This window comes from Hydra viridissima, unplaced genomic scaffold (genome assembly GCF_058129835.1).
Source record: "Hydra viridissima isolate aposymbiotic clone 2 unplaced genomic scaffold, HvirCarnegie_v1 scaffold_10, whole genome shotgun sequence".
Classification (NCBI taxonomy): Eukaryota; Metazoa; Cnidaria; class Hydrozoa; order Anthoathecata; family Hydridae; genus Hydra; species Hydra viridissima.
Genome location: NW_028324309.1, coordinates 14,540,864 through 14,552,740, shown reverse-complemented (window position 1 = coordinate 14,552,740; position 11,877 = coordinate 14,540,864). Strand labels below are relative to the sequence as shown.

The following is an 11,877-nucleotide window of genomic DNA, read 5'->3' as shown; positions in this document are numbered from 1 at the left end:
ATTTTTAAAAAAGGTCTGGAAATATAAACATTTTATTGGCGCGAAAATTCGAAAAGTGAACTTTAAAGATATATTTCTGTTTTTTGGTTTGTTTACACTCTCCGTTAGGTAGAATTAACCGAAACATAAACCGCTGTTTCATGATTAAACATTGTTTGCAACACTTTCAATATCTTTAGGTTGCAATAGACGTATTCCATGGAAAACCAAGAAGTAAACGTTGAAAACAAGTCAAAAAGACAGAGATTGTGTAAGAATTCTTTTGTAAATAAGTTGTAAAGTGTACAGGCACCTGTAAAATTTAAAGTTATTTTAAATTGATGGTAATCAAATAATTTTTTTTCCCTTTGATTTAGCTAAAAAATATAAAGACCTGGAAGAAAATGTTTATAGTCTCAGGTCATCAATATGTCGTTATATGAAATGTCGTAAACGCACAGCTAAGCCATGTGTTGAAGGTAAACAGCTCAACCATTTACCAGAAACATCATCGAAGAGAGGTTCATTTGCACCACTTCCTTTGGAGGTAATGACTATAATGAGCTGTTTAGATCACTAAAATGCTACTTTTTTTTAAATAATGCTGATATTTTTAAAATAGTCTTTAAGAGTTTTAAAAAACGTTTTAAGATAACATTTTTAGAATCTTATCAGTTTTATTTGAATATAAATCTCAAAGTCATCAATTTTGTTACAGAGTTTACCTTTTACAGTTTTTATTTAACATAGCTTCATGCTTGCTTGAGGTAACATACAATATTTTTATATTTATATTCAGTATAATAGATTAAACCATCTATTTACTATCTAATATACTCTTGAATTTTTTTGTCCAGGTCATTTTGCGAATTATGAGCTACACATCATTAAACTCTCTTGGCATATTAACACTTTCATCAAAAGAAATGCGAAATTTAGTATTGATGTATGTTTACAGTAAAGAAGGTTATAGAAGGGTTGTGCCTTCTATTACCACTGCAGCAGATGCTGAAGAACTTAATTCTCAAGAGTTTAAAGAAGAATCAAAGCAATGCCAAAAACACTACTGTCTACTTGGTATTTAACTTTCTCTAATTATTTATCTTGTTAAAAGTATATGAATTATTAATATTTGATAATAATATAATGTAATAATAGATAATATAAATGTAAAATATTCATTTTTCACCTAAAATATCGATTAACTTATATTTTCAAATAATCTGAATTTAAGTAACTAAAAAGTTATTTTTAAAATAAGAGTCTTTTTTAACTAAGATTTATATGTACTTATGAATTACTTTTTAATTTGTATTATGTTGCTCTTCAAGGTATCATGTTAAAAAGATCTACTTGTTTATTTTCTACTCGAGAGAGACTTTCCCAAGTAGGAAAAATTCTTGACCAGGTATATTCTTAACAATTTTTCTCAATGATAAAAAAAACTATTATAAATTTCTTATCCCATTTGCTTTATTGATATGCTTAAATAAAATATTAGAGGGTTACTGAAAAACTAACTTTGTAAAAAAATTTTCCCTTTTAATCAATAACTTGATTTAAAAAGTTTACACTTGATTATCGATTTTGTGTAAAATAACAACATAGAATTTGTCATCAAAATTAGTTGTATTTTATAGTTATAAACTGTTGTGCACTCTATGAAATTATTTTTTAGCTTCGTGATTCACATGTAAAAATATGCACTGAACTTGGAAGTGATCTTGCATACAGTTGTTATGGCATTTTTTTACATGCTTTTATTGCTGGCTGGGAGGATGATGAAAAGGTGAAAGCATTTCAAGCCATAAAAGGTTGTTTGTTCTAAGATAAATTTTTTTGTTTTCACAATAAAATTTTTTTATTTTCACAATAATCTTTTTTCCGTTTCTTTTTCTAATCATGATCATTATTATGAAAATTCTTAGCCTAAATAAACTCTTCTGTTAATCTATGTTTATGCTTGTGAACAGGTGCATCTCTTCTTGAAGAAAGAATTGGACATGTTATGAAAGCAAAACCAGCAAGTTTATCAGGATATGAACGGTAATTAAAATATAGTTTTAAACTTTTGCAGACACTATGATCTTTGGTATTCTTACTTAATGTGCAATTTTAGATATGTTAGAGTCTTTTGTAAGGAGATATTTCTTAACAAGTCACCTGTTGTAGACAAGTCATTTTGGTTGGCACAGATATTAAAACCATACCCAATTTGTTATCAAGCCAGGCTTATGTTTATCTTATTTGGACCAACAGAACCTGATGGAGGTAAGAAGCTTATGTCTTGTCACATGCAACTTTTTAATAAACTTTTTTCAGAATGTTTTTATATGTTAAATTGGTATTTTTTATAATGTTTTTAATTTTTAAAAAGCAAAAACAAGAACTTGCAGTCCAAGTTAGTAAGACTGCATTTGCAATTCCTCAAATAAGGTTTAATAAAAATGTTTGAGGCTTTATTCACTTTGTTTTTTTGTAGAAAACATTATGTGGAGTCAAATGGCAATGACTTCAACTTCAGTATCTCAAGATTTAATGGAACTTTCTAATGCATTTCAAATTTTTCAATCTGATACTAGAGGACTTTGGAGTTCTGATGATATAATTAGTATTTTTGATGAAATCACTGGTAAAGGATATTTATTCTGATTTTTTTTTTAAATATTCAACCTTGTTAAAAAATTTTTTAAGGTTCTATATATTCTTTAGCATTTGTTTAGTTTTTGTTAAATTCAAGCAATTTATTTTAAATGTCAATTACTTTCTTAGTCATATCAACCGAGTGGGACATTGAGAATGTTGCAGTATTTTTAAAACTCTGTGGAGACTCTATGTGTTGTGAGGTTTTAGGGAATAAAGCAATAAATGGAAGGCTATCAGAGCTCTCTTATATTATGTACTACATGTGGCAGGTAAATGTTATAAACATATATATATTATTTTTTACTTTTTTTAATTTTCGATGTATATTTTTTTACAATAAAATGTTTGTTTTTTTTACTAATGCAACTTTAAGATGTTTGTTTTTATTTTGTTAATGTAACTATATATGTTAATTTAGATCAGGTAGTAAATATTTTTCCTCTTTAGTATTGCAGCCGGACAAATTTAACTGCAGTTCAGTTAAAAAAAGAGCAAGAGTGGTTTGTTGCTCTAATGCAACACCTTGGAAAACTTCTTCCACGTTGTAAGGATCATAGGGACTTTGTTCAGCAAATTTTTGCAATATGGGAAGATTACATGATGGAGACATTGGAAGATCATGGGGATAATGGTATCTTAAGATTTGTGTATTTTTTCATCTTCATTTTCAATGGAAAATAATTAATTTTGTGAAATTTCATTTTATTGAATTTAACATTTTATATCTCAAGTAATGATGCAATAAAATCTATGAATTTATTGATTATTGTTCATTTAGTATTACTTTTAAAAACTGATTACTAAGTTTTAGGTTTTTAATGACTAGTTTAGAATATTTTGATTATTTTACAAAACTTTTAAAGTCAAAGGTATTACAATAATTTCACAAAATTACTCTATAGGGCTTGCTATTCCAGAAGTATTTTTCAATCTTGGGATTTCAGAATTGATAATCTGAAATCCCAAGATTAAAAAATACTTCTGGAATAGCAAGCCCTATAGAGTAATAAATTTTAAGTAAGTAAATTTTAACAAACAATAGATGTAGGTGTTGTATGGTTCATTCTAACCAATCACATTTTGTGTATCTCAATATTTCGGGTTTTTGGGGATTTATAAGCCATTTTGTGAGCAAAAAGCTTTTGGAGTTAGTTGGCACAATGATCGCGTGGCTAGTTGGCAACATGTACCAACTTACAACTTTTCGCATTAGCCATAAATTCACTTAAATTATATAACACTACAGATCTACAGACATGATAATCCACATAAATGAGCTATGATAAAATATACTTTTTAGATAATAACAAACTTTACTTACTATTTTAAAGGAAATAAGAAAATACATTATTTTTGTTGTGTTTTGAAACATGATTTTAAGGAGCACAAGACACCCTAGATTTACAGTCATTAAAAGTAAATGAGCTCTGTAATTATAGGTAGCAAGTTTTAACTTGCTATCATATTATTGGTAAGTTTCTCAGTAAAAAGGTATTGCAATTCAAATAATTCATAAACTAAATTATGGCTTTATAATATAAATAATTTTAAAAAAATTCAATAAATATCAGTTTTTCAAGTAGTCGCATTAAAAATAATGGTAAAAGTTGAATGAACTGTCTTATTCTGTCTGTATACAACTGTCTTTTCTGTCTATATTAAGTTATAAAAATTATTAGATAGATCTTCTCAGAATTTATTTTTAACTTTTTTCCTGTCAAAACCTTAAAAAAGTTTTTAACAAAACAATAGATTTTTTAAAAAATGGCTTCTTCTTGTACATCAACTTATAGTTCAAGCATCTCTTAATCTTTCTCTCATTCATAGATTCGCAAGTTTCGCTGCAAGATGATGAAAGGACTCGTTTCAAAGAGAGCTTGCAGTCAATTACATCTTTAACAACAACTTTGTTAACAAGAGAGATGAGGCTTAAGTGAAGTTTTTGAAATTGGATGAAAAATGAAAAGCACATTTACAGAAAGTATCAACCAGCCAACTTTACTATCTGTAGATGTTGAACCTTTTGGTATATTGCAACTATTTATTCCAGATTAATGGCATTATGGCATACTTAAATGGTACTAAGTTTTAGGTAAAGTAAGTTGAAGCAAAATTAAAAAGATCCGTTAATTTTCTAGATGAAGTTTCAACTTTTTGAAGTTAGTGAACTGGGATGTTAATCTTCTTTCTAAGTTAAATATTGTTACTGTTGGCTGAGTTGAGTCTTAAATTGTTTAGCTAAATCATAAATTAATTTAAAAAGGTGCATTTTTAGGAATATTATTATCAAAATATTTAACATAGTGTTTCTATTGCGTTTATTTATTCATTTTTTTTATTCATGCCATTTTATTTATGACTTTCATAAATCGTTGTAAATATTTGTTTTAGTGTAAATATTTTATTGAATAATTTTAATTATATATTTTTATGCCAGCATATTTATTTAGATATAGAGAAAGTTACGTTTCTTGTTATTCAGTTGTACACTTAGATTAACTATGTAACTGAAACATATGAAGGGGGGAATTATGGGAAAAGAGGGGGGAACGTAGAACAACTATCGAAGGGTTATATACTAATTGCATTTATATAGCCAATTGCTGTTCTATTTCTTTTTTATTTTATTATTGCCATCATTAATTTAATGATTACTTTCCTTGAATCAAATATTGCAGTTTTTATTGTGCAATTGTTTGAAGGCCATTTAATCTGCTTGTAAATTGTTGAGTTTTTATAGCGTTGAAATAAATGTAAAAGTGCATGCTTAATTTCTCCGTTTTTTATTCATATTCTACTTTTAAGACTTTAGTTCTCCTAAAAACTGAGGGTGCGTATTGAGTATTTAACTCTTAAACAATTTAAGAAAGCCATTAAATTTTTTATTCTTAACGATTGATGTTTGCAGGAAAAAAGACTGAAAAGCAAGCGAGTTGCTGCTCTAATAGGAGCTTTGGTATTGTTTCTTTATCCAGACGGTTAAGCTCAAGTGGTTCGATTGCATTAAAATCTTAATGGAGTAGATAAAAACTTATCTTAAAAGTTACTTTTGTGTTCACTTTTGTTATACAAGCCTCTACGATGGTTATTTAATATTCTGATGCTTCCTCAGTTGTATTCTTCTGTGTTTTTTGTAACTTTAAATGGAATAAATTTGTAGGGGAGACCCGGGCTAGTTGGCTACAGGGTATGTTGACACACTGTGTTTAACTTTGGAGTTTTCCACCAGAATTTTCCGAAATTCACATAGAAACTTCCCTCTTAACTAATTCATCTTTTAAGGTAGTATCATGGCTATATTCGCATGCGCATAAAAGTTATAGCGAATTTTGTGTTTTTTTACTAATCTTGTAACTTTTGTGACTATATTACCTTTTCAATTTTAACAAAAAATAGATGTAGGTGTTGTATGGTTCATTCTAACCAATCACATTTTGTGTATCTCAATATTTCGGGTTTTTGGGGATTTATAAGCCCTTTTGTGAGCAAAAAGCTTTTGGAGTTAGTTGGCACAATGATCGCGTGGCTAGTTGGCAACATGTACCAACTTACAACTTTTCGCATTAGCCATAAATTCACTTAAATTATATAACACTACAGATCTACAGACATGAGAATTATAAAAGAAAAGTAAACAGACCTGTAAATTCTAAAAATGCTGTTGATGCAGTTTTTATAGAAGAAAAGTATATTCGGTTGACTGAAAGGGAATAAAAGTTAATGTCAAAAAATATTGTTGGATAAAAGTTATCAAGAGTTTTCATGAAAAAGATGCGCTTGAAATATATGCTTAATGTTGCCAAACTTGTCTCTTTTTATATGGTGTGCCAACTTACCCTGAGAGTATAGGCAACTTACCCCGGGCTTACAACTTACCCGGAGTTAGTTGGCACATATTTTTTTCTTTTTTGGAGGCCTTTTTTGAGCCACCAGTTATTTTTTTTCTAATGTTTGACACTTGAACGTGCTTGCCAAAATCATATTTTTTTGAAGTTGATCTCCTCGAAAAAGTTCACGCAGAAATGCACAGAGTGAGTAAACTAAAATTGTAGCCAAATAGCTCCGGTCTCCCGTAAGTGTTTAAACATATTCTGCTATAAATTGGGAAACTAAGTTATTAATAATTAGCAGCAGGTCAACGCAAGCATTTCAACAAACGTATAATCGTGCCTACTTTGAAATTAGGCTAAGAGATTTGGACAAAATTTGAACAATACGCAAAGTGTGTTGTACTGGTGTTGAGATAACGTAAACGGTAAGAAAGTCACTAAATATCCACGGCTTTTATCAACTATGCAAATAGCATGAATGTGTAAGAGATGGACGTGCAACGCTTTTTTTTTTGCAAACCATACTTGTTGTGCATTGTTACAAACAGGGCTGTGGAGTCGGAGTCGTGGAGTCGGAGTCGGAGCTCATTTTGGCTGGAGTCGGAGTCGGAGTAGGAGTCGGAGTCGGAGTCGGAAAAATTGTACCCACTCCGACTCCGGTTTAAAAAAAATCTTTCAAAGTTTCATAATTTTCATAAGGATTTTATAGATATAACAAAACTACAAGTCCCAGGATGCTCTGAAAGCTGTAGGATATCCAGACACAATGGGAATTGTAGTTTGCAACAACTGGAGGACAAGGAGTTTTTACATGTTATTTATAAGGCCTTTAAAACAGTGATAAGCAATAGGGTATTTTGCTGCTTATCACTGAGAATCATATATCGCCTCCTTTGCGCTCTCCTCTACCTTCTCTTAAACTATATAACTTCATGATCCCCTAACTCCCGACTTAAATTGTCTGGCACTGTGCTACATATTCTTAGTAGAAAGCTAGGCGTGCCACCACAAAGCACCAAAGAGTTGCTCCACAAACAGAAAGACTGTGAGTATTCAATTAACTTTGTTACTCTGGAGAGAGAGTATTAGAAAATAAGTGATTGAAGAAGCTGTTAAACAAAAAGAAGAACTTAATGAATGTCTCAAGGGACGCTTTGTGTTTCTTAACAGAGTGAACTATTTTGCAATCAATGTTTAATTCTTTTTTGAAAAAAATGAAGCAGTTTCCAAGACATTGGCAGTAAAAGACGCCAAAACTAATCACATAAGCGAATTTCTCCAGGTCTTAGTAGAAAAGATTCTTAAAGAATATGAACTTAAAGAAGAACAAGTTCTTTCTGTCCAACTGACAATATTTCAAACATAATTTTGACAAATTCATAATGTTATTAGCGACTGCAGAGTTTATTGCATAACAAGTTGTTTGTTCAGAAATTGTTTTCTTATAAATATTGTTTAAAGCACTAAGTGGTTGGATTATTTGTATCATAGTGATGAAATAGCCAATGTTAACATTTTACAACAGTTATTTGTTGTTACAAACAAATAACTGTAGTAAAACAAACAACTATTTGTTGTTACAAATTGGTTACTTATAAAGGAGTCGGAGTCGGAGTCGGGAGTCGGGAGTCGGAGTCTGTCCATGATAAAATCAAGGAGTCGGAGTCGGAGTCGGAACAGCAGCTTACCGACTCCACAGCCCTGGTTACAAATCTTTTGTTTTAAACAATAGAAGTTAAATTGAATTAAAGTTTGTCGGATTCGTCGAAAATTTTTGGTCTCTTCTTACCAGTCACATCAACTTCCTTTTAGTTATTAAAGATAACAGCAATAGAACCAAGTTTTAAGCTTAACTTTCTAGACTTTATAAATATTTTAAGAAATGACGCTGATGATGATAAAGAAATTGTGAGCATTTACTTGACTACTTTATAACTAGAAACATAATGAATAATACAAAATATCAACTAGTTTTGTAGCTACCGAAAGCACAATGGTTTCATGTCCAGGGAACTACTCCATCTGCTACATTGCTTCCAAAATTCTATAATATTCATAAACTTCCAGTTTATGAATATTATAGAATTTTCTTCTTTTATACTTAACAACAGAATTATATACAGTTAAGGATAAATAACTTATACATAAAATGAATGTAAATACAATAAAGAAAAAAATAATCTGTCACAGTTTTAAAGAATTTAGCAAAGCCAATTTATGGCAAACCACAAGAATAACTAAGTATTTAATATTAACATAACATGATTTACCAGCTATATATAAACTAATTTTTATTTGACAAAAAAAAAAAGAGTTATTATGTGCTTTTTATGATAAATTGAATAATATATGAGATATGAAAAACGAAAACATGAAATATCTGGCCGCATTTTGCAAAATAATTATAAATTTTAATAACTTTTTAAAAGGTTTTGTTTTATCAAATGAATTACCGTGGTGTGACCTAACAAAGTCCTATGCTTTAAGAAAGTCCTAATTTAAGAAAGTCCTAATTTAAGAAATGACAAACTTCGTATACATAAAAAAAACATTAAGAAAAAAAAATTTAGTTTTTTTATCTAACTAGATATCTAGTTAAAACAAGAAAGTTATTTTCCGCAAATGTTTCTTTTATATATACGAATTTTGTCATTTTATAAATTAGGACATTCTTAAAGCATAGGACTTTGTTAGGTCACACCACGGTATAAAAAAGCCCATTAAAAAATACACCTTCTAAAAAAGTAATACGTAGTGGAATATATATTATGGAGCCTATAGAGTGGTCGAGGCAAAAAATGGCGACATCGGAAAAAATACTAAAAAAAAATACAAAAAATTAAGGCTGGTGAATGAAGGACCAAGGAATTGATTGAAACCAGATCATGACAAAAAATTTTATTCAAGCTTTTTTATATTTCGCTATACTTTTTTTAGTCATTTAAAAATTATTCTTACAGATCTATTTTATCATCGACAGACTTTGTTTACACGAAAAAAGTCCCCAAATTTACAAATGTTTATCTTGGAAAAATGATAAAAATCCATGGTAAATAGCTATTCAATTTGCATAACGAAGAAAAATGCATTTGGTAGGTTATTGAGCATTTTAACATTCTACCTGTAATTACGTTTTCGTTCATGCTCAAACTTTAATCTTTAAGATGGCTTTCATCAATTCTTTAAGATTATTTACTAATTGCTAGCTCTGATAACTAAACAAGAAATATGAATAACATTGATGATTTACAGTGATTTGAAAGTGACTGGTAAGTCTAAAAATCCAGTTTTATATTTGTAATTAAATTTATTATTTTGAAAATATGGGTTTAATTGTAACGACAATAATAATAACAATAATGATAATAATAGTAATAAAGATAATAATAATGTGTGACATGCAGAGTTGTTACGGCATATTATGTCTGGCAGATCTGTCGACATATTTTTAGACATATTTTACACAGACATAAAATATGTCAGAATTATTTTTCTGTCCTCTTACTTTGACATAACTTTATGTCTGAAACATTTTCTGCCGACATAAAATATGTCAGAAATATTTTTCTGTCCACTTACTTTGACATAACTTTATGTCTGAAACATTTTCTGCCGACATAAAATATGTCAGAATTATTTTTCTGTCCTCTTACTTTGACATAACTTTATGTCTGAAACATTTTCTGCCGACATAAAATATGTCCAAAATATTTTTCTGCCTACCAACTATGACATAATTTTATGTCTAAAACATTTTCTGCCGACATAAAATATGTCAGAGACATTTTTCTGTCCACTTACTTTGACATAATTTTATGTCAGAGACATTTTCTGCCGACATAAATTATGTCAGAAACATTTTTCTGTCCACTTACTTTGACATAATTTTATGTCAGAGACATTTTCTGCCGACATAAATTATGTCAGAAACATTTTTCTGTCCACTTACTTTGACATAACTTTATGTCTGAAACATTTTCTGCCGACATAAAATATGTCAGAATTATTTTTCTGTCCTCTTACTTTGACATAACTTTATGTCTGAAACATTTTCTGCCGACATAAAATATGTCCAAAATATTTTTCTGCCTACCAACTATGACATAATTTTATGTCTAAAACATTTTCTGCCGACATAAAATATGTCAGAGACATTTTTCTGTCCACTTACTTTGACATAATTTTATGTCAGAGACATTTTCTGCCGACATAAATTATGTCAGAAACATTTTTCTGTCCACTTACTTTGACATAATTTTATGTCAGAGACATTTTCTGCCGACATAAATTATGTCAGAAACATTTTTCTGTCCACTTATTTTGACATAATTTTATGTCTAAAACATTTTCTGCCGACATAAAATATGTCCAAAATATTTTTCTGCCTACCAACTATGACATAATTTTATGTCTAAAACATTTTCTGCCGACATAAAATATGTCAGAGACATTTTTCTGTCCACTTACTTTGACATAATTTTATGTCAGAGACATTTTCTGCCGACATAAATTATGTCAGAAACATTTTTCTGTCCACTTACTTTGACATAATTTTATGTCAGAGACATTTTCTGCCGACATAAATTATGTCAGAAACATTTTTCTGTCCACTTACTTTGACATAATTTTAGGCCTGAGACCTTTTCCGCCCGACAAATTATGTCAGAAATATTTTCTATCCACATATTTTAACATAATTTTATGTCTGAGACATTTGCTGTTTCTTATTTTAGAAGAAAAAATCGTACAACTTTATTGCTCATTTTAGATTAATTTGACGAGTAAAACAAAAGTTTCGATTTCCCCTTGTTAGAATGTAAAAACTTAGTCTCAAACTTAGTTTTTATTATTGAATGTGGTTTTTATTATATGGCGTCCTGTGCCGCACTAGAAATTATGTTAAGTAGAAAGGAAAGTAGAACTTTTAAAGGGTCGAACCATTTACAGCACAAAATTCTACGATCTAATCGTCTGCAACATAATAAAAATAGAAAATAATTCTTTTTCAGAATATTTATATCCGTTCCATGATAGGTCGAATAATTTATGGTCGAAGCAAACCTTATTAAAAATATAGTTTTTCACCAGCGCAGCGTTTCAGGTTAAAATAGATTAACCACAGGACGAACGACAATTTAAAGCAGCGGTTAGAATACAATTTTAGCCGTAAGAAAATATCTGGCCAACGTTTATCTTTTAATTTAATCGAACCGTCAGAATCGTGGAGTCCTTTGACCCAAATGCAATTCAGTTGTAGATTTTTATATCACGGCCGTTTAATCTATTCTCAAAATTAACTTTGACTTTTTGTGCTAGAATTTTGTCAAGTACTTTGCTAACACAAAATCTAAAAGAACTTTATTACGTTATAAAAAAATTTTTTTTTTGTTTCGACTCTAAAAAGGTTTTCAGAACTCGATTC

General features: G+C 29.4%; 1 protein-coding gene across 1 annotated transcript; it reads left to right on the top strand.

Moving 5' to 3' along the window:
• The first annotated feature begins 34 nt into the window (after nucleotides 1-34).
• LOC145181584 (F-box only protein 47-like) lies at nucleotides 35-5,396 on the top strand. Its single transcript, XM_080056711.2, has 11 exons — nucleotides 35-250; nucleotides 357-526; nucleotides 837-1,056; nucleotides 1,311-1,387; nucleotides 1,658-1,793; nucleotides 1,953-2,025; nucleotides 2,099-2,250; nucleotides 2,462-2,611; nucleotides 2,752-2,894; nucleotides 3,073-3,256; nucleotides 4,453-5,396. The coding sequence occupies exons 1-11, from the start codon at nucleotides 199-201 to the stop codon at nucleotides 4,560-4,562; spliced, it is 1,467 nt and encodes a 488-aa protein (XP_079912837.2). The 5' UTR covers nucleotides 35-198; the 3' UTR covers nucleotides 4,563-5,396.
• The last annotated feature ends 6,481 nt before the right edge of the window (nucleotides 5,397-11,877 follow it).